Source organism: Idiotropiscis lumnitzeri, chromosome 11 (genome assembly GCF_059441095.1).
Source record: "Idiotropiscis lumnitzeri isolate Australia: NSW breed Sydney's pygmy pipehorse chromosome 11, RoL_Ilum_1.0, whole genome shotgun sequence".
Lineage (NCBI taxonomy): Eukaryota > Metazoa > Chordata > Actinopteri > Syngnathiformes > Syngnathidae > Idiotropiscis > Idiotropiscis lumnitzeri.
This window is the reverse complement of record NC_142401.1, coordinates 15114036-15140972: the sequence shown is the minus strand read 5'-3', so window position 1 is coordinate 15140972 and position 26937 is coordinate 15114036. Positions and strand designations below refer to the sequence as shown.

The window sequence follows — 26937 nt, the reverse complement described above, 5'->3', positions numbered from 1 at the left end:
AGGACTTGACTCCTAAAATTCCTCCCATCAAAGTTGCTAAGCGACGGCGTTGTCCCCGTCGTCTTTACGGACACATATTCATACACGTAGGCTCTTTTATGAAGAGCATCTCATTAATAGTCATATATTCATACCGGGGCCACCTCCCCCCACTTGACCCCTCCTTTGCCAGTCGTGGGAAAGGTAATTCCAATGGGAGACGGTGGGGAGGATTTGGGCAATTACTTGCTCAAAAAGATTGTCTGATTTTAACACTAGCAAACAAAGCATAGATACATTTGAATAGTCTACTGATTAAAATGTTACAAGAAAGTTCATCTAAGGATAGAACATCAAGATTTCATTCAAATTCAAATCCAGCCCATCCAAAATGTGACATCAATCGAAACACGGTGTCATCTGTAGTCATTTATTAACAATTCAATTGCATCTATTTGCAGTCATGATGTAAGCACTTATTTAATGCTCTGTACATGAAAGTTGGGCAATTTGGGCCATTCGTATTTGTAAAATATTTGTGTGGGAGTACTGGTAATATTGATGTACAGTGTGACACGATCCACTCGCCCTGCTCAAATATATTGATTTTAGCAATCATTATCTAGCACAGGAGTGGGGCACAATTTTCCTATCACAGGGACAGTTCAGCTCTCTGAACATTTGGGAATGACATGTTCCTATGAGTTCTTTCAAGGTTTTATTTGTATATGACTTTATTCTCATAATCTAATACAATACAATACAATACAACTTTATTTATATAGCACATTTCACAACAGCTTGAGCTGTAACAATGCGCTTTCCACATGGTGTAATATAAATTAGCGGGAAATTAGAACACAAATTAAAACACATAAACAATCGATACCCGAAGAACATTGTATGACTCTAATAAGCCATTTTAGGAAGCTAATTTTTATTTCTTTACTTTGCTTTTAAACGTCTTTTACTGCTTTGTATGGAAATGCTTTTAAATGTTTTAGTAATGTGAAGCACATTGAGTTATCTTGTGTATAATGTGCTGGTAAAAAAGGCTAAATAAAGCTTTAATATTGAAAATATTTGACATTTGAGCTTGAAGTATGCAACTTTCCCCCAAAAAATATGTCTTTATTCTTGTAATATTTTGATTTTAATAGCAGAAATAAAAAATGTTGTATCTAGAAAATAGACAACTTCCTTCTTCTAAAAGTACAAAAATATTTTTAAAAAATTTGACTTTTTAGATCAAGAATACACAACTCCATTCCTGCAAAACGTTTTTGAAAATTACAACTTTAATCTTGAGAATATACAACTTTTAATCTAAAAAACACAATACAGTGTTAACTAATTCTTTCTTTCATAGAAAATTATGACGAAATGCGAAAATATGTGAGTAGTTAGCTCCGAAATATTTATCTAAAAATATGTATTTTCCCACAAAATTCATAAATTTAATCTCTTGAAATTGCCGCGATATTGCCACTAATAAAACATAAAACATTTGAAAAATGTTCTTTAATCTTGAAACTATTCAAGTTTTTTTCCCTCCAAAATTACGACTGTTTTTGTAAATATGCGTTTTAATGTGAAAATATACATTTTTATTGAAAATGTGTACGACTATTTTAAAAATATACCACTTTTTTCATGTAAGATTATGTCAGAAATCATTTTGTGTCACCCCCCCCCCCATTTTTCTCGCGTGAGGCATTCTATGAATAATAAATAGTCCAAGATGATTGACAGTCGTACAATCGAATCGTCACCCCGCTTGTTCTTGAGCCAGGTGTAGCCCCGCCCTACAATACCCATATTTGGGAAGACTTCCGCATTCCATAGGACACAAGGAGGCGGTGAAAATTACGTCGCGTGACGCCACCTGTTTCTCAATGGGTCGGCTTGGCTTGGCTTGGCTGCTTGTGCTGCAGTCAGTCAGTCAGTCAGACCGAGACTCGTCGGAGGAGGAGTGGAGAGAGTCGAAAGGATACATTTTATTTTCCCACGAAAGCATGGAGCAGCGGCGCCTTCACTTGTTTGTCTTTTTATTCGTCAACGCCATTTTTGTCAGCCTCCAATCGAAAGAACGTGAGTTACTTTTGTTTTCTAAATCAAAGATGAAGTTTGGTAAAAACGTGAGTCAGGAGCTTGGAATTTCAGCGTCCGGTGTGACGTTTTCCCGTTTTAATCAAGTCATTACTTCTCAAACTGTCTTTGTCATTTCTTACTTTCAAAGTAACTCTCTCCGACTCCTTTCAACCGTCACGTAGAGCGAAAAATCTTTGAATATAGACAATTTGGGACTAAAATCCAGACATTTTACATGGGAATGGTTAATGAATGGCGTCAGTGAGCCTCCGGGCGTGGGAGCACCTGTGCACGATGCCCCGACATGTTTCACTCCTACTGTAGTTTCACTTCAAACTTCACACTGTGTTGTATTTAAACGGCGTACCCACAGTTTTCTCAGACACGATTAGAGATGTTTCTTCACGCTTAATGATGTGTTGAATCACACCGACATGCTTGATTAGACTGTCAATGGAGCTGGCATGTGGCCCCTGAACTCCTCCATAAAAGCTGATGGCTCCCTGAACGCAGCACGCACGCGCTGGACTTTCTTTGTTGGACTTCCAAAAGTGCGCACAGACAAAAAAAAAAACACACGCACACTAGCCACAATAGCTTTACATATACTATAGCCTGTAAATTGTGGTCCCTTTGTAGTGCCACTGTTTTCTTGTTTTAGCTTGCTTTTTGTGACCAATTTGATATCATAAATGTGTACTTGTCAGATTATTTTTTTTTGTTTTACATATAATTGTAATATCACAAAAGTGGTACATTTTCATATTATAGCTACAACTACAGATTATTTGAATAATCAATCAATCTGTTATAATAGTTTTGATCTCCATCTCTTTATTATTAATTTTATAATAATCATAATAGTATACAGGGATGAAGCGCAGTAGTACTACTTGCATGCGAGTGCTGGAAAAGGACTCTTAAATCCCATGACTCGTCTCTGCTTCCGTCTCTTAACACTCTTTAATTTCAATGCCACATATGTTAGTTGGTACCCCAAAGTAGTATTTTGAATGTCGGTGTGGATGGATTAATAGTAGTTTATAACTCATTTCTGCGTGTGTCTACAGAAGTATTGCTGGACATGAGGTCTTCAGGAGGAGAGCTGGGCTGGCTTACTCTGCCATATGAGAACGGGGTGAGTATTTATACCCAGACCAGCATTTGTAAGACCTCGGGGGTCAAAGACTTTCTCTTCTGTGATTTATTTACAGTTTAATGATGTTTAAAAGGGCTCTCGGATAGTGCTATACGTGGCTATAGAGTGCTATCGATTTTTGGCATCCAGATTGCCAAAATTTACAAAGCTCCGATCATTATTTATTTATTTTTTGCAATGTACATTTCTATTGACAAATTTCCAGTATGAACAACCACCATGCGCAATTCCATTTTCCAAGCTATATGTAAATTATTCTACAAGTGTCAAGTGTGAGTGGGCAGTGACAACAGTGAAGTAAACGAGTACCTGAATAATGCAAATATTACGTCACATAGCGTTTAATTCGCCTGTGCTGATTCCCCCCCCCCCTCTATTCATTTCAATGAAAGGATCCCCCCTACATAGAGCAACTACAATGTCATTAAACTCAATGTGCTTAAATGGCTTTCTTAACCCTGGAAAGATCTCATGTGCATAATATATTTAGACCATATTTGTGTATGCATTCTGTGTAGTATGGATTTACAACAAATATTTTTCAGAGTGTTTATTTTTGTAGTTTGGGCAGACGTGCATATGCATAGGCCACATCAACGATTGATGTATTTTGGTCATGTCAACCCAGCTTTGACATGGTATATCCAATCTGTGCATTTGCCACACTGGCATTGGCAGTTATCCAACACATATTAGATTTTGATTCACATTTGGAAGAGGCCTGATTCCGGTCTGGAGATATCCAATATCCAATGACGCACATCCCAATTGTGCCACCTGAGAACAAAACACCGGAATTGTGTCACTTGAACCATGCAGTGTAAATCCGGACAAAGTATCCCACCGAGACTTGACGTATAACAGCAGCATTGCATCATTTTAGGTATACCAGTCCCGGAAACATCCCTCTATCTATAGTCGAGTGGTTTTCAGTCTAAAAAAAGAACCAGGACATGGGGATATAGTGCAAGTCCGAAAAGATCCCAACACATGTTTTATGGTCCCGGGATTCCCTTGCTTGTCAGAAGGTTGCTTTTATCTCAGTGTTCTTTGTACATATCACATTCAGTCATTATCTTGTGAAGTTTTTAGTCATCACGAAGAATAATTTCAGTTTGTGTCTACACACCCCTGGTTAAATGCCAGTTGTTTTTGTTTTTACGACGAACAAATCACAGAGCAAGTTAAATCCTTTCAAAAGTTTTTCACCATGGTTGTGGCCGATAACTTGTTCAACTCAGATGACGAAAAAATAATAATTCTTTGAGAGTGTAAGAAAAAAATAAAACAACTGAGATAATGAAGGTTGTATAGTGTGCATACTGTTTTGTAACTGGAATGTTGCTATATTCAAAATTAACCAAACCTGCTACCATTTAAAGTCACTCTGATTAAACCCATTTCAGATGTTCTATTCGACTTTTCCTGACATTTTCTTCAATTTTCAAGCAGAAGCCGGACCCTTTTCTGCTAACACCAAGTGGTATTTCCAAGTGTTCACAATTCCTTCCACCTTGTCCAAGGCCGTAGTTCCAGAAGAAGACAAACTGGCCCAAAACATGATGCTGCTACCACCATGCTTCACTCTTCGCCATTGTACGGTGCTCTTTAGTGAAGAGCAGTCTTCTGTTTGCTGCTAACATCCCTTTGACGTTATCTGAACTTTTCAAACTCTCCTAAGAGTCATTAAGAAATGCGGATGCAATGTTGTCTTTTAGAACCATGAACTAAGGACCCCGTGTAATATTAATGACAGTCCCCTGTTTGATCCAATCTTTAATCTACCCTTGTTTAACCCCTCCATAAAAGATAAATTGACACCCCGTGAAGCAGAGTAGTGTTCCAAGGATGCAAGTGCTGAAATAGGACTTTGAATCTTATGACTCATCACTGTTTCCCCATCTCTTAAAACTTTTTAATTGCAATGCAACACTGACTATAAAGCGCAATTAACGGCCACAAATGTTAGTTGGTATTCCACAGTAGTATTTGTTGGATTTGTGTGTGCGTCACAGTCACACACACACACTCATACACAGGGCCCCTTGTGTGTTACTGGAAAACCACACACGTCGACACATGTCCGGGCCTATAATGCTAACGTGTGGAAAAGGAACTCGTGCTCACAAGTGTGCTTTATTTGCATCTTACTGCACTAAAGAAGAAGGCTCCCATCAACAGTGGTGGGAAGTAACAAAGAACAGTATTTAGACGATATAAAAGAAAGTCTACACACTCCTATTCAAATGCCAGGTTTTTGTGACCTAAAACGATGAGACCAAGATGAGTTAGTTCAACCTTGGTTTTATTAAAGACCAACATGTTATAGGTGACTAAAAAGGCCGAAAAGGGTTTTGCAATCATTATTATTTTTTGTAATCTCACAAAAAATGGCATTTGAATGGGGGCGTTTGGACTTTTTATATGCACTGTATATGTGCATTCTACTAATGTGTCACACATATAGGCCAAGTGTATTTGTTCAGTGTTTTTATCATAAGTTTATTTTTCTTTTTTGTGTGTTAGAACAAATTGTTTTGTTAACTTAGCATAAAGGCTCAGCCAATGCTAATTAGTCATCAAATTGGGTATTGTGCGAACGAACAGTAATTAAATGGAAATTTTCTTTTTTGACTTCATACTTTTCTTTTGTGCTTAAGGACAGTTTAGTTTTACTCTTTTACTTCAGTAAAGGAGTTGAATCAGTTCTTAAGCTTTTACTGTCATTTTTTCCACTACACATAAAACCTGTATTTTGCCACCTCTGCCAGGCTATAAAAAGCCTCGAAGTTCATGTTTTGTTTTCTTTTGTTTTGTTTTTTGTCTTCCAGTGGGAGATTGTCCAGACAGTGGTGAACGGCTCACTCTTCTACACCTACAGTGTGTGCAACATAGACGCCGCGGAGCAGGACAACTGGTTGCGCACCACATTCATCCAACGCCGACCGGGCGCTACGCGTGTTTCCGTGGAGCTCCGCTTCACCGTACGTGACTGCAACAGCTTCGACGGCGCTTCCGTGTCCTGCAAGGAGACCTTCAACTTCTTTATCTATGAGACGGACGCCGACGTGGGCACCAACTTCCGCAAGGGCCAGTTCCGCAAGGTGGCCACCATCGCTCCGGACGAGGTCACCCGAGACCATGTGCTCCTCGTCAACACCGAGACGAGGACGGTGGGCCCGCTGTCTCGGAAAGGCTTCTACCTGGCCTTCCAGGACATGGGCGCCTGCGTGGGGATCCTCTCGGTGCGCGTGTACTACAAGACGTGCCCGTCCACTGTGCAAAGCCTGGCGGCCTTCCCGGAGACGGTGGCCGACGCTCTGCGGGAGGTGGAGGGCATCTGCGTGGAGAACGCCGTGAGTCAGTCCACCCCACGCATCTACTGCACCGCTGAGGGCGAGTGGGTGGTTCCCGTGGGCCAGTGCCAGTGTCTCGCTGGCTATGAAACCACCGGGGAGTCGTGCCAAGGTAAGGAGCTCGATGGCGTGCCACATGTTAACGACGCAAAGCCTCATAGTAGAATCAAAAGGCATCACACACATGCCGCCGCGTTGGCTAGGTGTTTAGGAATGTTCATTAACTCGTCTGGTTTGTTTTGGGAAGTCTCGCACTCAAAGCCTCCAAATGCCTTCAAGGAAGTCATGCTCTGGCAGATTCAGACTGGAAAAGGGAGGATGCTAAACCCGTTTGTTCTCAATTTAGATTGGAAGTAGTTATGGATTATAATATTTTCTCATATCCGGTTTGTTACATTCCTTCGGCCATCTTGCCGTCAGATCTCGTAAAAAGTTAAGCCTAGGCGCTGGCTTGATGTGGTAGAGGCAGACGTATGCTGCATCACGCCGCAAAAGAGGTCTACTTTTAGCACGTTGTACTTATACGGGAAAAGAATAACAATGCTCCAAGTTCTCTGTCGGGATGAAAGAGCTCCTTGAAGCTGGGAATAGAAGCAGAAAGCCTGTCAGAAATTTGTTAGAACAATTATGCATTTGCACTTCTAAAATGGATTCTATGTTAATTATAATGTCTTGTAATCTTTTGGTTTAGTGTGATGATAAGAATGTAGACCTTGTTCCACTTTATTTTGATCACTTTGCTATGAGACAAAGCAAGATGTCTGTAGTTTGGGGCACCAGTTGCATGAGGCAGATGATAACTGTCTGCTCGTGTGGACTGCATATATCACCTCGTCTCAGGGCAAGTTCTTCGAAGCAGCTTGAAGGTTGTATTTAAACTTTAGGGGGCGTTTTCTTCCAATTCTGTGCTTCCAATTTTGTGGTAATGTTTTTCCCCCCCTTCCAAAGTGAGGTCCTTTTGAGTTTGGTGTGGAAGAACATATTGTGAGCAAGGCAATTGGCACAGGTCCACATCTTTCAAACGTCTACATGAAATTCTGGAAGCTGTTATAGCCGCAATTTCTTCTATGGTTACTTCCTTTAGGCGCAATGGTCAGGCGTTCCAATACATTTGTCCTTGGTCTTGTACTTTAAGTGTTTAAAGGAGACACATTATGCATTTTTGTCTTACTATTTTAAAACACTTCCCGGGTTTTTTTATTTCTTCAAAATAATCCAAGGATTTGGATCTTGCCTTGCTGAAATAGATACATCACCAAACATAAATTGCCAACAGAGCCAAGAATTTGTATTGAAGCATTTCAAAAGCGCAGTTTCCATTAAATGACACCTCTAAAGTGAAGCTGTATTATTTTATTTTCGGAATATATACAAGGCAATGTTAAGATTGAATTTTTAACCTTATGAGGTTGAACGTTTACATAAACCAGATGTCATCAGTATACAGAAACTTTTGACTATTTCCGCATCCCCTGAGGAAAGGACAGTGATTCAGTAAAAAAACAAAACAAACAAATAGACGTGTGAGAATAAAAATACATATTTGCGGTTGGCCTACTGTATGCGCTGTGGAAAATGGTCTTTCTTTGGCAAGCTGGGGTGTGGTATGTGTGTGCGTGTCTGTGTGTGTGTGTATGGAGAGGAAGTGTGGGAGGACAGTGGAGCGCACAGGAAGGAGGGAGGAAGGGCACGAGGTGGTGCGGGGATTTCTGAAAGGAATTCTTTCACCCTGGCGTCACCTGCTGCTCTGATTGACTAAAGGAAGGGCCGTGTGAATTTCTCTTGGTCGCCTACCTGAGCGTTCTCTCTCCCCCTGCGCCGGTATTTTGTTTGTGTCCATCGCCCGGGCAACCGTAACCGCAGATTACAGGGATGAGGCCCCGGCACGCCTCTCTTAGTCAGGGCTGCGGTTTATGACTCCTGCTGTTTTTCCAGTCACCTTGACTGGCAGCGTCTCCATTCCTTCCATGTGAACAGATCATTCATAGCGGTGACAGGTAGGCGCTTCAAAGAAGGGACGCTTCCACTCACTCCCAGGGCAGGATGAGGGTGGAGGAAGTCCAAGGCACAGGAATGTTTCTCGCCCCAACCGCTGACAGACTCTGAGTTCCGGAAACAGACGTTGTGCATGAATAGCTCGAAAGGAAGACAGGAAATATTTATGAGGGATCAGAATGATTTCATTGCCGGGAGTCGGATCTGATATTGTACATTGGGAGCGGAGATTGATTTAAATCAACTCCGGCTCCCTCGCACATCCCAAAAACAGTTTGGATTCATGGAATGGAGGACTAAATTTTCAATCGATGTGAACGTGAATCTTTGGTTGTCTATGTGCCGTGCAATTGATAGCCAACTAGTTCATAGGTCTTCCTGCGTCTCTCACCCAGACTTCAGTTGAGATAAGGTCACAAGTGAAGGGCTAAAGAAAATGGATTCATATTTGCCTTAAGTCTACCCCCCCAACCCACGATTTAAATGAAGCCTAATATAGTAAGTTTATTGGCTTAAAAATTCCCCAGTCTAAGAACTCCTACTGCAAAAATAGTGCTTGTCTGATGTGTAAAAGTGAAATGAAATTGATTGAAAAAATATTAATTATAATGTGTATATGTGATTTGTAAAATCTGATTTTAAATAAATAAATAAAATTCTCAACGCTGATGGTGACAGAAGCACCACTGCAGGTCTTTATTCCACGCTAATGCGACGACTTCATTCTGGGCTTTAGGTGTCAGAGAAAGTGATATTCTGGAAGACTTACGGTCCCGCATGTGTCTTGCAATGAAGAGCGCAACTGTTGTGGGAAAAGGAAGCGGGCTGAGACGGAATGCCGACTGACACAAATAAGCAGGTTGTCTCGCAGCGGGCCGACAGTTGGCGCATGAGGGCTGGTTGGTTTCCGTGGCTGCTTAGTTAGGTGTGGAGTGTAATTTAGTCAAGAAGATTAGTGGAGCAACAGGACAGCTGTTACGTAGCCCTGCTTTACCTCCCCTCGGGTCCTTTCATCCGGTGGTTAACACACGCAACGAGCCGACTAATCCGTGTTCCCACTCATTAGAACAATGGCGGCAAAAGCCCAGATTCAATTAACAGATGCGCCGGTGCGGAACGCAAGTTCTTTTCACGTGTGCGTCGTTGTCCAAAGGGAGTGTGGGGCAATTAGACGCCCAAGTTTCATCCACAAGTGACAATACGATTGAATTCATTGAATCGGCGTGAGTAGATTGGCAAAACTCAACTTAGTGTGCATGTGCATTCGCAGCCCTGCGCACATGGCGCCATTTTACGAGCTGCAATGACTAATGCAACATATTTATGGCACCACTCCGTCCAGTCCTGCCAGACAATAGATGAATAGAGCCGAGGGTTTCTTTGCTCCGTGACAGAAGTCCTAGCACTCGGGCTCAAGATTAAAATGGGCTGGCCTCCTTTTCTCATGCGAAAAGACCCCCACTCCCGCTGAGTGACTCCCCAGAGAGAACTTCTGTTTGGTTCTCCAGTCCGGACCCCTTCCTCCCCCTTTAAGGCCTTCTATTCATCTTCCTGCTCAACTCAACCTGCTGCTTATCCCTCACCATGGTGATACTTGAGCCGCATTTCTGCAAAGTGGTTCAATCCAGTGCTGATTGCCGTGGTATGCTTTGGAATGGAAAACACCAACACCTTAATGTAAATGTTGGAATGGTCCAGATCATTACCAATATTTTTGACACTACAGAGCCCCATGTCAAACACAGGGCCTGGGGGACATGCAGCAACTACATTATTAATTTTTGTAGCCCGCTAAAGTCAAGTTTTTTTTTGTTGTTTTTTTTTTCATAGACCGTGATCACAAAAGTGTCTCAAAAGGCTTCACAATCCCACAGTTCACAAAATCAGTGACATTCGGTGCTCTAAACCCTAGGAGGGCAAGGAAAAAAACTAAAGAAAACACGCTTGAGGTGGGGAGGAGAAGGAAACATCAGTCGCGTGATATCATGCTATACCATCATGCAGCATGAGAGGCCTTGTAATGAAATGACGTGTTGCAGGGAGATGCTCCCTGGAAGTGGTTCCATGCTGTATCCTCCGCAAAAAAAAGTCCCACATGGCTCATTGCCACCCATATCCTCCTCTTTGAGTAGGAGAGGTAGGGTGGCAGAAGTGTCATTTAACAAGCCAAAAATCCAGATGTCAGGGCTGTGACACAGGGCGAGATACTAGTTGCTCATTAAATGTAACTACAGTATAGAAACAAGTATTAAACGTGTCTACTTCATACTTCTTGCCAAAAGGATATGTTGCTTTCATTTTCACATGAGGTCTGTACAAAAATACCAATTTTTATTCACTTTGAACAGATATAAAAAAAATTTCCCCGACCAAATCCCTTTTTAAAATATTATACATTGAATTGCATAGCATTCATATTTAGTTGTCATTCTTTTCCACTGGTCTCTGATTTCAAATACAATTTGTTGCTAAAAATTGATATAGTATCTCGGAAATGGACTTTCACTTGTTTAGCGCCTTTCCACCAATTAAGGCACTCAAAGCGCTTCACACTGCTGTCGCAGCTACCAACTGATGACATCAGGAGCAACTGCCAGTTCAGTATCTCGCTCAAGGATACCTCAGCCTGGTCACAATCTCTAGGTTTGGATACGATAACTCTACCTCCGAGCTATGCCGCCCCCAACTCGAGCAGTTGTGTATACAGAATAATTTAATGGTGATTAAACATTTACAGGATATCATTTTAACCGTCAAAGCAGTACTCGATTTATGGCGAAGTCCTCTTCGTATGACAGTAACGTAACCCCAATTTGTAGTGTACAGTATATCAGGCCCGGAAACATACCTCTAGCTATAGAGTGGTTTTTAGTCTAAATAAAGACACCGGACGTGGCTCAGCATATCGCTCAAGTCCAAAAAGATCCAAACACGTGTTGAATGATCGAGGGATTTCCTTGCCTGCTGAAAGGTTGCTTTCATGTGAATGCACTTTGTACATATCGCATTCATTATGTTGCGTAGTCAACAATCAACAGTCAAGTTGGTGATGAAGAAACGTAACCTCATCTTCAATCCAGGCTCCTCTCATGAAAGAAGACTTGCTGCAGAGAGACTGCCCGTGATCCCAAAGTGTGCAGACGTTGTTGTCTTTCCACTGAAAAGCAGCTCCTGCATGTTTCCTCTTCCTCTCTCCTTTTTATCCCCCCCCTCATTTAACTATTCACCCTTGCCTGTCATAATTTGCGGTAAATGGAAGGGAAGAGGAAAGAGAGGAAACATCAGTCTTGGATGGTGTGCGCAGTCCTCATGCCTCGCACTTTCTGTCCAGTCCGCGCTTTCATTAACCTCCCGTGGCCCGGAAAGGCTGCTCTCTTATCGCTTTGGCTAAGATGTTCAGCGGAGCATGCCACCAGTGTCCAATGTGCCATTTCCTTTGGCAAAAACACTTCTATTAAATGTTAATGGGGTGGGGTGGGGGGGGTGGGGGGGGGGGACTCTGTTTGGGATCGTTCCGTTCGTATGCATGGGTATATAACCAGAATTTGTGCATACTGAAAGTTTAAAAGGTTCCGTAATGTACACTAACCTACACTAATGCAGTAGTAAAGTCATAATTAAAGTAATGATGACACCAAAAGTCTCATCTTGTTACAAAGGTGACACATCCTGACTGAGAGTTTTTTTCCAATTCGGGGTCTGTCCCTATTCAGGGCATAACAATCAGGCGGGAAAGAAAAGGGTTAAGATTGGCTGGAACTCAACGTGTCTTCTTGTAACGCGAGATGATGTATACTCATACGGCTGCACAAACTAGTCCATTGTGTGGAACCTCGAAAGTTGTACATCAGTGCTGTCGTAAAATGAGGATCTGCCAGAGGGCCTGAGTGGAGAGTTCACGGTTAGGAAGGATAGCTCACATAACTTGATGGATTTAATGCTTCGATGTCATCCGGGCCAAGTCGTCAACGTGTGACCTGAGACGAGGCCTTCAGGTGGAAAAGGCAAGTGGGGGCACATTGCGGAGGGAAATCCCTATTCATTCCTCGGCATACAAAAGGGCAGTGATTATAGGTTACTAGCAACAAAAGCTTCCTGTTGGGCACAAAGACCCAACATTACACACATTGCCTCATTGTTTTCCTTTTGTTCTGTCATTCCTTCCTGTGTTTTGCGGTTCGCTTAAGTGCATGTCATCATCAACAAAAGCAAGTTGTTGCATGCAGATTTATAACAACTTGGCTGATTTATAAAATGTGTGCATGACTATGTAAGAATCGCTGTGTGTGCTTACTTTTCTGACAATATGTGGTGTACTTGATGAACAAAGCACACCACACACATGGTGATCTCCACTTACCTGGTTTCTGTGCAGGCAACGTGGATACAGTTCCCGCTCAGTGCCTTAGTGGTTTTCCATCACTATAGATGCCCTGTGATTGGCTAGCAGCTGGTCCAAAGTGTAGTCTGCCTTACGCCCCAATTTGGCTTTATACATAATTTCCAGTTATGGGCTCAAAATTGTGGTATGCGAGTACAGCGCTGAGTGGCTAAAGGATAGGGCATTATATGCCATGTCAGAATGGAAGTTACTGTTGCAAAAAGAGGCTGCCGCGCACCTAAAATTCTTTCTGTGTTTTGACACAGAATGCGAGCCGGGCTACTTCAAGCCGACCGTGAGCGCCGACTTGTGTCAGGTGTGTCCTGACAACACCAAGCCCTCTGCGGCCGGCGCCACCCGCTGCGAGTGCAATGACGGTTACTTCCGCTCGCCGTCGGACCCGCCTACGTCGCCTTGTTCCGGTAAGACTTCCACTCACTGATAACACAGTCAATCATACTCTGATTGTTTAGACTAACTTCTCGAATTTCCTTCAATAGCTCCACCCAGCGCTCCCCGTGACCTGACCGCCACCACCCTGTCAGCTGACGGCCGGTTGCAGCTGTCCTGGAGTTTGCCACTTGTGACGGGGGGCCGCCGCGACCTCACCTACAGCGTGCTGTGCGAGCAGTGCGACAGGGCCTCGTGCGCCCCTTGCGGCGAGAAAGTCCGCTTCGAGCCTGGCCCTGCCGACCTTCTGGACACCGAGGTTGTAGTCGGTGACCTGGACTCGCATCTCAACTACACGTTTACGGTGGAAGTACACAGCGGGGTGTCCCAGTATGGCGCCACGAGGCCCGCCACCAGCATCACCACGGCTCTGGACTATACTGGTGAGCTCAGTCTTATTTTAAGATTGATTCCATCCTGTTCCCCGTTAACTTTGTCTTGATCTCTTTATTGTTAAGCTTGAACAATAGCAACATTTTTGTGGTCTAATCTTTTGACCTTTTCAAAGTGCAATTGCATTCGGTTCGCGCAACGACAATGTAACCCAAATTTGTACGCAAGTCGAAATGTACTGTTGCCTCTAACCAACGCTAATGTCATTGTAAAGTCACAATTACCGTAAATATTTGCATGAGAAACTCTGGAGGTTGCCACCCGACAAATTTTGTCATTTTAAAAAAACATGGAAGAATTTGAATAATTCTGGACATGGAATTGGAAAATGAAAGAGCAAATCTGGTTTAACACAACTTCTTCGTATTTCGCCGTTTCATTGTATCCTTTCCAATCCAGATATTCAGCAAGTAATAATAAACTCTTAAAATTTGGAAATGCCTTCGCGTGTCAAGCTGCCTTCATAATATTACTCGGCCTCAACCCTTACAACAATGGTTAGAACATATTTGCAGAAATGTAGCTTTCCCCACAAGGGGATTTCAGGCCACCCACGGAATCCCAAAAGGTCTCATTCCAAGAAGGCCCACGACTGATGATTCACTCTAACTGTTGTTTTTGTTCTTTGCTTCTACCCGACCATTCGGCCAGATCCCCCAAAGGTGACGTTGATCCATCTGGATGATCGCAGCCCCACAAGCCTGTCTCTGTCTTGGGCTCTGTCTCGCCGACCTCCAGCGCACATCAGTCACCGCTATGAGCTCATGTACCGCAGAAAAGTAAGACGGAGTGCTTTTTTTGCGAGATTCCATCCCGGGGGCTCCTCCATGTTTTCCTGGGAAGATGATCCTAATCCTAATCCACCCTTTCAACCTTTTCTTCTTTTGAAGGACGGTGACGGGGAGCGTGATGTAACCACCTACACGGTCCTGATCCTGGATAAGAGCTCAGTGCACATTAATGACCTCACACCGGACACAACGTACATGTTCAGGGTACAGGCGCTCAGTCCTGACGGGAACCCTGGGAGCTACAGCACGGAGTACGAGTTCCATACTTCCCCACTAGGTAACGCTCAATTTAAAGTTTCTAATCAAGTCCCTTTTATTTGGAATTGCTCTGGTTCATGTTTTGTTGCTACCCGTGTGCTTCCCTTGGTTTTTCTTTTGGTACTTCGGTTTCCTCACACATTCCAAAAACACACATTCATTGAAGATTTGAAATTATCCATAGATGTGAATGCTTGCGTGTCAACAGTATTTGTGCCCTATAATTACCTGACAACCGGTCCAGCTTTACCCTGTTTCTCTTGCCCAACTGTGCTGGGATGGGCTCCAACTGACTGGTGAAAAGAAGTGATTTTCCAAAGAAATTATTTTATGTTTTTTCTTTTTTTTTTACAGCGGAATCTCAGATCCAAAGCCCCTCCACTATGGTGATGGGAGCGGTCGCTGGAGTCGCAGTTGTTCTGCTCGTGGTTGTGGCTGTCCTGCTGCTCCGTAAAAGGTTGGTCAAGAATGCATTTAAAGAGTGTAGGAGTGTAATTTCGGGCTTTAACTATAGAAGAACTCATTTTTTGAAGGGATGGGGTGCCGGGTATTGGTGGAGTTTGAGTTTTTATGGTAGTTTTCGGAACGTAACCACGGTGAAAAATGGGCTATGACCATATTCTGGTATGAGTTCTTCTTCTCCAACCGAGCTGCTGTTATTAACATTCCTGTCTGTATTGTGTGCAGTGCCTCTGTAATTATTCTTTTTTTCCTCCCACTCAGGAGACTGAGAGCTCATCGTCGGGGAGGAGCCGAGGATCCCTACTTTTCATCAGGTAAAAAAAAAAAAAAAGTCAACAATTCTAACAGCAATTTGTCATTTTAAAGACACACAATTACTCATTTTTTTCCCCTCAGATCAACTGAAGCCTCTTAAGACTTACGTGGATCCACACATGTACGAAGACCCCAACATCGCCATCCAGAAGTTTGTCACGGAAATTGACCCGAACGCCATCAGCAAGCAAAAAGTCATCGGCGTTGGTGAGTGTTGAGATCGCCAAGCACGAATCCCACACCAGCTCAAGGATCTGAGTGTGACGGTGTATTCTTCCCATCTATCAGGAGAGTTCGGTGAAGTGTTCCGAGGTGTGATGAAATCCCCCGCCCGTGGGGAGGTGGCTGTGGCCATCAAGACCCTCAAGCCGGGTTACTCTGAAAAGCAGAGACAAGACTTCCTGAGCGAGGCCAGCATCATGGGGCAGTTCTCGCATCCCAACATCATCCGCTTGGAGGGAGTTGTCACCAAATGTGAGCCTAAAACAGTGGATTTAAAAATTTTTTTTTTTTTTTTGCAAAGACCAAGTAATTAATTGCTCACTTTTTTATTTTTTTTTTTCAGTCAAGCACGCCATGATAGTGACTGAGTACATGGAGAACGGAGCTCTCGACATCTATCTCAAGGTACGAATGAGATGTTAAGGTATTTGACAATATTAATGGGGATCCTCAGTCCATGACAGTCCCAACATCCCGAGGTTGCATCCGGCACACAATGAACTAGTTTGCCGCAGAATAAGTATATGTGATTGCTCCGTTACCACCATACTTAGAATTAATAACTCTCCCGGTCCCTAAATATAAAACAATCAAATGAAAATTACGAAGATTTACTATAATTTATTATGACTTGAATATTGTGTTAGGTCACGGTGTCATATTCCGACTTAGTTTCAAATTCCTGGTAACATTGATGATGAGAACTCCATTCTAAACTGGGGATCCCCTGTAATGACATTCAGTGTAATGTCTCATTAGTTTGCACTGGGGTCTCAAATATGTTGAGATTCTTTTTCACTCACTTGTTTACCATTCGCACAGGATCGCGACGGTGAGATTCCCACCTACCAGCTTGCGGGAATGCTGCGCGGAATTGCGGCCGGCATGAAGTACCTCTCAGACATGAACTACGTCCACCGGGACCTGGCAGCCAGGAACGTTCTCGTCAACAGCAACCTGGAGTGCAAGGTGTCCGACTTTGGCCTTTCGCGCGTCCTGGAGGACGACGCCGAGGGGACGTACACAACCAGAGTAAGTCTAATAATATGTCTAGCTTGGTATATTGTATTTTGGGGGTCCCCAACACAACATCCCTGAAACCCTTTCAGTTGCTAACCTCGGAAGAGTAGGGGAAATTGCCCCTGGCATCACTTTGTTTCATTGACACGGAATTAGATGGTTATGGGCAAATTCCAGAGCTTCTATGTCAGCCATCCATTTATTTTCTGTAATCCTAAGGGAAAGTCACGTCAACATTTTTCTTCACAATAATATGTTCTATGCTGCACCACTAGTCTAAACACGGTATCCTGATGAATAGTGCGTTTGTGGAATATGAATTAAGTAGAAAAATCCACCCGTTTTTTTTTGTTTTGTTGTTTTTTTTGCCGCGTCAAGGGGCGGCCATTTTGCCTTGCACTGCCACTTGCTATCAACTGAAAATGACATCACAGTGCCTAAGGACTGGAGTAACGACCATCATATCTCACATGTTGGCTGGGTTGGGTCATGTGACGTTTGCAAACCTAGTTGGGGGTGCATAGAAGGGAAAGAACATGTTTGACTTGACTACTCCTTGAAGAATTGTTCCAGCATCTGGATTGTCGTCTACATGTGACTCAATGTTGCCTGATCTCTTGCCAGGGAGGTAAAATCCCCATCCGCTGGACAGCCCCCGAAGCCATCGCCTACAGGAAGTTCACTTCAGCCAGCGACGTGTGGAGCTTTGGCATCGTCATGTGGGAAGTGATGGCATTTGGCGAGCGGCCCTACTGGGACATGAGCAACCATGAGGTAACGCCGGCTCTGTCACAACCCCCTCGCTGGGGTGACTGATTGTTTCATTTAATCAGGGAGAGACTCCACCGCTCATGTCAAACACGGCACATGAGCAGCCAGTTTGCAAATGTTAAACTGCGGCTCCTTTTGGCCAGGTCATGAAAGCCATCAACGAGGCCTTCAGGCTGCCGGCTCCCATGGACTGTCCCTCCGCCATCTACCAGCTCATGCTCCAGTGTTGGCTGCACGACCGTTCCAAGAGACCTCGCTTCACCGACATTGTCAACATCCTGGATAAGCTGCTCCAGAATCCTGAGTCTTTGAGCACCATCGCAGACTTTGACCCACGGTATGCAAAAAAAATTAAATGAAAAGAAATATGCTGAACTGCTATAAATGATATAATGGAAAGTGTTAGCAGAAAGTATTAGTTTTATTCCAATTAATGAATCGGCCTTTTTGGGGCCTCAGTATGCTAGAAAACACATGATTTTGCAAGTACGTGTATACTGCTGAATGGATATATTATACATATATATTCATATGTTGCATTATACCACTTCCTCCCGCCTGCCTCATCCGTCTTGTCTCATACGATGGTGCTTTGGATTGCAACCCAGTGAATCAAATGAAATTGTAAAGATGTGTCCGAGTACATGGCGAGTGACCCAAGTCTGTTTTGACTGTCCCCTTCCAGCGTGTCCATCCGCTTGCCCAGCACCAGCGGCTGTGACGGCACCATGTTCCGGTCAGTTCCCGAATGGCTGGAGTCCATCAAAATGAGTCAGTACAACGAGAGCTTTGCCCGGGCGGGGGTCTCCACCATGGAGCAGGTGCTCACCCTGAGGCATGAGTAAGTACAACCGGGACACAGGTGCACCTAACATCTGGTATCTGGCCACTTCCTTGCAAAGACAATCCACCGAGCTCGCAAGATTTGCTTGGGCCGTCTCCACACGTTTACCTTGCATCAGTGGTGTTTGAAATAAGTTTATGTTGTATCACTTTAAAAAGGCTATGGGGAACAGACAGAAATAAATTACATTTGTTTTTCAGACATACATAAATTACTTTTTCTTTTTTTTTTCCTATAAAGCGTTAATACAGAAAAAAGTTCTACATTTTGCCCCCAAGAGCAAAAGGCATACGTAATCAGATTTTATATTTATTCCAGAATAACTTTGCATTTATTAAAAATCTAACTTTCTTCCCTTATTGAAGTTCAGTAAAGTTGTATTTTGGAAATTCGTTTGTAAATACATGACTTTGATCCCTTGTTAAATTCACTTTAAAATCATAATGCAGTAATATGACATTCTTGTAAAAATTCCACTTTTTCATAAATTGTTTTTTTTTTTTCCCCAGCCCAACAAAATACATCTTTCTTCTTGAAGATGACTTTTTTTTTCTTGAAAACTTTATTTTCACAACATGACAACTTTTTATTTCGACAAAATGTCTTTTTTTTGTGTGTGTGACAATTTCACCTTTTTTTTTCTGGAAAAAAAATCCACTTCATTCTCACAACACTTAAAACATATGACTATTCTCATAATATTTCCTCAAAAATAGGCAATACTTGAATTCTTCTGGCATTTGGGGCTAAACATGGTATTGTTATATCTAATGGGCATTAGGAATATAAGGAGCTTCTTGGAATTGTTTTTTCCTTACATTCTCTGCTCTGCCTTGATTTTAAACACACTGTATGGTTTGCAAAGGCTTAAACAATCTCCTTACCCCACTTCCAGAGACATCAGGAACATTGGGGTCCGCTTGCCAGGCCACATGAAGAGGATAGCCTACAGCATTCTGGGACTGAAAGACGAATGCAGCTCCCTCAGCGTGTTTGCAGTGTGATCGAAGCAATGCCAGACGTTGAGGCGCACTAGAATCGACCACACCATGTCAGACTTTGAGGATGAAAAGGACTGAAAGTGCAGGGGTAGACCCCCTCGCTGTAAAAAAATTGCAGTGTGGCACGACTGAACAGGACTCCGGAGGAATAAGACTCGGAAAAGAAAAAAAACAACAAACACTTATTTACTTTATAGCCATGTTGAACATAAGCTTGTTTAAAGCAAACTCGAAGAAACCAGAAAAGAAACGAGAGCGCTTTGGGCTTGTGTCGATCTGAATAAGGTTCTTAGTGATTAAGGGCCGGCTTTTTTTTCTTTCTTTCGTTTCTTTGTTTTGTTTTGGGGTTTTTTAGACAAGTATTCAGGATTGAAACATTTATTTTTGTATGTTCTGTAATCAAACTATTTGCAAAGATTGTTCCGCTCAGGGTAAAGAATCACACGTTGGACTTTTTGTAGTTTGTGCGCCATCTTACGTCTTACTCAAATCATCGTATTTGTTTACATGTCTTAATACAGCTGTAAATGTTTATTTAATATTTATTTTATTTTATATTTATGTCATTTGTTACAACAGGAAGAATTCTAATGTGGAGCATGTAATGTTGGGCAATCGATTTTGGAGTGTAAATAAAATCCAGTGTTGCCTTTATGGGTGATGGTTCCTCATTATTAACTCGTATGGTGGAAATAGTGTGCAATATTAAAACCATGACCACATTGAAGCAGTCTGTCATCTACCACAACATTAGGGAAACTTGCATATGGAAGTACAATGATCTAAATAATATAATAGGTCTATTATCATGGATTATTATTATTATATAGAACTCTGGCATTTCCCTGTACTCCCACAGAGAATCACAGAGAAATTAAATATTCAAATGGCATTATCTTAAGTGGCCAAACTTTTTTTTTTAATCATGACAGTACTGTACATTTGTTTTAGCACAGTTGAGTCAAATGCTCGTCCAGACTGACAATAAATGGCACATACAGAAAGCCACCACTGCTTATTTGTTTAGCCAAATACAACCGCCCCCTTACAGACCAAATTTCAGAAATGTCACACAAATATTTACTTGGTTGTTTAATTTTACACTCCAGCGATCCAACTATTTGCATTCAAGCAACTAAACAGTTAATATTCATAATTCTCCCTTTAACTCCTTGACTCAAGGGACTTGTTTGAGGAACTTTAACCTAAATCCACATTCAACACTTAATCCACCTGGGAAATCTCAATTTCCTCATTTTCCCCCAATCGAAAATGGAGGTCAACCGAGGTGAAAGAAAGAAAAGTGTGTGGGCGGCGCATTTTTCAGCAAGGAATTACCAAGATTTTAGTGGGGATTTTGCCATCTCGAAGCCCCTAATCTTATTAAAGGTTGGAAACCCACCTTAAATGTGTTTGACCTATGATCCCTTGGGTGACACGGTATAAAAAAACATAAACCTGCCATGGATATTACAGTTAACTAATGGACACATTTTTCTCATTAATCGTTTAATTAATCAATCCGTCATCAGAAGTTTCTTCTACCAAATATCGGAACAGACCTAAAAAAAAAAAATCTATATCGATCGGGCCCTACTCAGAATTAACCACTTACCCCAAATGAAGATTCAACATTTTTCATCTAGCTTTTTTAAATACAAGGGTGTGTAGACTTTTTATACTGCACATTCAATCGAAATTTTCCTTTCCACTGATCTTTCTAGATGTGATTTTACATCCTTAGTTGTTGTCAAAAATTCAATATATTCGACATGATTTGGAAAATCTTTCCTTCAATTCCGCCCCACAAATAATTTTGTAGTGTGTGTATGAAGGGGAGGGCCACCTGTCGCTCAGACTGGAGTTTTTGAACGAACAGAGTGACTGCCAGAATCGAGTAGAATGTCACAGCTACACACAAGTGTATTCCGTCAGCGTGGCTACATTTCTTTTCGTGTTCATCCCCGCCAAGAAGGTCCCATTATCCTTGTTCACCCTGTCATGCTTCTATGGAGCTAGAAAATGAATTATACATTATTGTCAAATATCTTTTTTTTTCAATGTGAGAGACATAAGGGTTTGTGATCGTAAAAATTGAACGTTTAACTTTTATGATCGTCAGCCCCCACTGCTTTCTGAGCAAGAAAAATGTCTGTCGACACTCTCCACACCACAGGAAAATTGCTTATGATAATCTTTTAGGAACATCTGGCCCTGTGGTGACTGATTGGAAGATGGGGGCGAAAAGGCTCAAATTTGACCCAATTATCATTATGTGTGCACTCTGCTTTAAATTAGAAAGTCTTTACTAACATCGAAATGTACCACAAATTTGTCATAAAGATGAATGGAGCTAAGCGTATACAAATAATCTGCCCAAAATAAAGGCCCAATTAAATGTCTTTGACAGATTATGCGAAATGATTATACTTTGGTGTGTGGTCATTTTGCCACCGTATCAGCTCGGCCAACCACGAAGAAAAATCACTGTCACCACACCCAACACCACAGAATAATCGGTCAGGATAATAGTTTGGAGATATCTGGTAAACCTTGCAAACTTTTTATTTGAAGAGAACATGCTCAAACTCCGTTGACCAATCACTAATGGATTTGCCATACTAACTATTGAGCAGGTTTAACATTGCCGATCATCATTCTCGACCATGCTCAATCTTGGAGGTAAGATCACTCGTAACACACACCACATCATACAAAGGATCATCTTTTAATTATAATGACTTGCGCAGATTTGGCATGATTATCAGTATGTGTACCTTGTTTTGCATTTTACAAACTGTTGACTGACACTAAAAGTGCAACAGAAATATATCAAATCCCCCTTGCAGACCGTATGAGTCAAGAGGAATGCAACACCCCACATAAAGTACATTCTTTAGGCAACTCAACATGTGAGCATCTGGTGTGGAATTTTCAGTATCATTGCCTCAGGACAACATTTACGTTCACACGTTTATAGGTCTGACGTGCAAAGGCTTGCACGGTTTAGATACCTTATACCTAGTATAATATTATACCGTGTGACATTGTGCCCGGAACACCTGCTTTCTTTTTTTTTCCTTTTGACTAAGCCAAACAATGAGGAAATGTGTGTCACGGTCATCGCATTTTATGAGCCGCAAAAGCATTGCTGATATTGCATTCTTTGTTACTTTGGGTGGGGTAAGATATAAGAATATTCAAGTACTAAATGAATGAATATCTTTATCTTTAGAAAAGTGGTACACACAATGCGGGTTGTTTTAATGCTACAATTGTTTTAATGCACAAAATTCAAGTCGATTGAATGATCTGTATCCCGGATACAACGAAAAGGAATATAGTGACATCTAGCGGCGTTGTAAAACGATGACTGCCTGGTATAACACAAAACCATTGTTATCGTGATTATTACCAAGATAAAGACTGCCAATTGACCGAAGTGGTTAGTAGATCAAATGTTTTTGTCAGATAGCCGATGAGAAAATAAGTACTTAATATCGGCCATGAACGCAGCGCTCGCTTCTGTTTTCATTACGTTTAGCTGAACGATTTGAGAGTTTATATAACCGTGATTATGCAAAGGGGTTGAAATGACATTTAACGTCTAATACTTAAAAAAAAATTACACTGATTCAAAACACATTGAAAGAAAAAAAGGCGAGTTTCCAGAAACGAAATAAAGCAAAACGCAACGACGGGTGTCAATACTATATACTGTTTTAAAGCATAGTTAGATACAAATACTAATTGTTTAAAATATGACGTGAATACAAGCAGCACTTGATAGTACCGCAGTAGTTAGAAGTACTGATACGATGACATCTGAATCAAATTTTTACAAAACTTCCAATCGAGTGGCGTTTTGAAATAATTTTCGACTTTTGTGTAGGACATGAACGCAGCCTTGGCGTTCATCGGGCGGAAGTGACGTATTAAAACAGCGGCTGCTGGGTGATATCAAACTATTAATTATGTTTGGCGACAGGATTTCAGTTAATTTATGACTATGTGGGGATATGATTTGGGTCCAAACGAAAGTTAATTTAGTAGTGTAATAGTTTACCAAGACGTATTAATTGAATACAGTGCATTTCACGCAGTTGTCATCGGAGCCCTAAACCAGAGAGCAAAGCTAGCGGAAGTCGCAAGGATGACGTAATAAAATGCAACAGTGTTGATGTTAGGGGAGATAAAAATGTAACGAGACGAATTTCCTTCTAAATGCACTCTTTCTTAGCGAACCAACACAAAAGTCGACCTAATCACAACACTGGCGTCTCTTTATTTTCGTGATCATTGCCCCTACACTAGCTGCGAACTTTTAACAAAATGACTCAAGCTCCCAAACGCGGCTCTGTCGTCGTAGCCGACTGGCACCGATGCAAAGACAGCAAAGAATACTTCAGCAAGATACTGCACAAGAAGAAACGCAAGCTCTTCGGTATCTTACAAAAATGTTGTGTTATTTGGTCAGCGATGAATTGAGATTTTTATCGTCATTTGTGCGGACAGGTCTGTTGGAGTCTCCAGTGATGCCTCCACATCTCCCCGTGGATACGGTCCACTATAAGGTCTTTCTCTCTGGCAAAAGTGGGGTGGGTAAAAGTGCCCTCGCAGCACGCCTGGCCGGCTTGAAAATACCCAGCATGCACTACGAGACCATTGGTAGGACCCTGCACCCATAACATGCAGTCACTTGACATGTTTTGTAATTCCTCGCGTAATTTTAAAGCGACCCATTCCAAAATCGTGTACAATCAGGTCCATAAATAATTGAACATTGACAAAATTTTCAGCAATCCAACTCTTTACAACATCACAATGGATTTGAAATTAAACAATATGTGCTTAAAGTGTAGATTCTGAGCTTCAATTTGAGGGTATTTACATCCAAATAGGTAAACTGTGCAGGAATTAGATCACATTTTATACGTGTCTCTACCTTTTTAAGGGACCAAAGTTACTTAAACAATTAGCTACTCAGCTTTTCCATGTCAGATACAAGGCCTAAAGTTCATTACATTTCAGGTTTGGCAGTCATTTGGAATCTGGTGCAGTCTTCTCTCAATATGAAGTTTAAAGAGCTGCCACTATCAGAAATGCAAGCAATCACTAGTCTGAAAAATATTTTTTTAAAAATCACTAGAAAGATAGCGATAGTTGTAGCCAAATCAGCCATTTGGTAAGTTCTTAAAAAGAGAGAAAAGAACAAGCTCTAAACCATTGACGAGCCTCAATGACAGGAAGGCCAGATTAGAGTTTGTCAAGAAACATCTAAAAGTGCCATTACAGTTCTGGAACAAGATCTTTTAGACAGACGAGACAAAGGTCAACTTGTACCAGAATGGTGAATAGAGAAAAGTATGGCGTTGGGAAGGAACTGCTCCAGATCCATAGCATACCTCATCAGTGAAGCGTGGTGGTGGTGGTGGTGTCATGGTGTGGGCAAGTATGGCTACCAGTGCAACTGGCATTCCTATGTATTGATGGGACAGCTGACAAAAAAAATAATTCTGAAGTGTTTCAGGCAATATTTCTAACTCATTAAAAACTGATTGGCCGACGCTTCACAATGCAGGTGAACAATGACCCAAAGCAAACTGCAAAAGCAACCTAATTGTTTATAAAGGAAAAGGAGTGTGATACTTCTGGCCAAGTCGGTCACCTGACCCGAATCCGAAAGAACATGCATTTCACTTGCTGAAGACAAAATTATAAGGGGAATGCCCAAAGAACAAGTAGGAGCTGAAGCCAGCTGCAGCAGGCTTGGCAGAGCATCACCGGAAAGGAAACCCAGTGTGTGATTTTGTAGCATTACTTTTACTCCCATAAAAGTGGAAGTCACATGGAAATGGAAAATGGACTTCCTACACCATTCACCTGATTTAGGCTGCAAATACCTTCAAATAACTAAAGCCCAGTCTGCACTTGAAGCACATCTTGTTTCATTTCAAAACCATTGTGGTGTGATACAGAAATTGATTGCTGAAAATTGTGTCAATGTCCAAATATTTATTGACCTGATTGAACGTTATGTTCATTGAAGACTAAATTTTCAATTGGTGTGAATGTTGGCTGGCAACCAGTCCTGGATCTGCGCTTGCCTCTCTTGCATTAAGTCTGCTGGGATCGGGTTCAGAAGTAATACTTGACGGTCATGTTTGTCCATTTTTCTGTGTCGAAGGCATTGAGACGACCGTGATTTACTGGCCAGTAAAGCTGAAAGAAAGTGGCAGAGTTCTCTTCTTTCGTTTTCAGCTGTGGGACTGTGGAGAAAATGCCTTGCGACGATTCGACCATCTGCTCCCGGTATTATTTATATGCACTCCTATTACACTATTGTACAAGAACATTAAGTCAAACATTCCTTTTTCTTCCAGTCGTGTAAGGAAAAGGTGGATGCAGTTCTGTTCCTCTTCTCCTTTACTGACAGAACATCGTTTGATGATCTCGCCAATCAAATTACAAAGTGGAATGAATCATCTGGGGGTACAGTTGTGACTTTGGTGGTCGGCACAAAGTATCTTTTCATATACACACACCCAATTTCCTGAAGTTGAATTCCATTGAACAGGATTGAATGTGATCAATTCTTAACACAGGCACATCCCGAGTTAATAGGGTGTGCATGCACCCTTGCGCAAGGTTAAGATAAAAAATTTCCTTAATGTTTTGCTCCGATTTGACCTGTTCATGCACTGCGATGTCTCAGAGAAGGTTGTGAGGGGCTTCCAGGAGACGTGGCAGTTACCGGTGTTGCGCACGGGTGGCGGGGAGGAGGGTGACGGGCTGGATGTCGCCGCGCTCCTCCTCAACACCCTGGCTGAGGGTTTGTGGCATCAGGACTGCGTCACAGCTGGACACCAGACGTAGCAGTGGTTGACAAGTCCACGTTGAGGTGTAGAGAAGATTAAATGCACAGCTACTTTGTTACAGGAAAACTGTCATTTCCCACTTTCTACAAAACACAGGTTTTTATGTCATCTTCCCCCCCACCAAAGCAATAATCGATAGGACAAACAGAAAAGCACCGATTTTGCAGTCCTGCTGAGAAATAGTAGTAGAATGCATAGTTCGTTGGTGCCCTGACATAAGAGTCCCTCAACCTACAGTCTTCTGTGCTTCTTATACTGCCCCCGTGTGGCCACACCAGCAAAAGCAGCACGATGGCTTTTGAATTGATGCAGTGTGACAAAAGTTTATTCCTTTGCTTCCATTTATGCTTGTCTTTTTTTTTTTTTTTAATAAAGTACAATATTGAGTGAGCAGTATAAAATTCATAGCATGGTCACAAAATGAATTGAACGCATTCAAGGCCTAACTGTCGTACATTTACACCTTTTTGCAGATAATTCAATACAATTGCACCTTAGTCTCTTCACCTACATAAAATTCAAACTTTTGAAAGGGGTTTAAGAAACGGTCTGTAGAGTCCCAGCCCACCCA

At 42.0% G+C, this 26937-nt stretch overlaps 2 protein-coding genes across 2 annotated transcripts; both read left to right on the top strand.

The window, feature by feature from the left end:
• Nucleotides 1–1854: 1854 nt before the first annotated feature.
• epha2a (eph receptor A2 a) lies at nt 1855–20142 on the top strand. Its single transcript, XM_088308403.1, has 17 exons — nt 1855–2070; nt 3141–3208; nt 6061–6697; nt 13228–13383; nt 13462–13794; nt 14456–14583; nt 14695–14872; nt 15208–15310; nt 15577–15629; nt 15712–15837; nt 15919–16104; nt 16196–16257; nt 16675–16884; nt 17497–17646; nt 17787–17980; nt 18329–18484; nt 19383–20142. Exons 1-17 carry the CDS (start codon nt 1875–1877, stop codon nt 19489–19491), a joined length of 3045 nt encoding a protein of 1014 aa, XP_088164529.1. The 5' UTR covers nt 1855–1874; the 3' UTR covers nt 19492–20142.
• A 3279-nt stretch (nt 20143–23421) lies between these two features.
• On the top strand, nt 23422–26756 carry cplane2 (ciliogenesis and planar polarity effector 2). The gene is made up of 5 exons (XM_088309974.1): nt 23422–23932; nt 24004–24156; nt 25676–25800; nt 25872–26011; nt 26172–26756. Exons 1-5 carry the CDS (start codon nt 23821–23823, stop codon nt 26362–26364), a joined length of 723 nt encoding a protein of 240 aa, XP_088166100.1. The 5' UTR covers nt 23422–23820; the 3' UTR covers nt 26365–26756.
• Nucleotides 26757–26937: the final 181 nt, after the last annotated feature.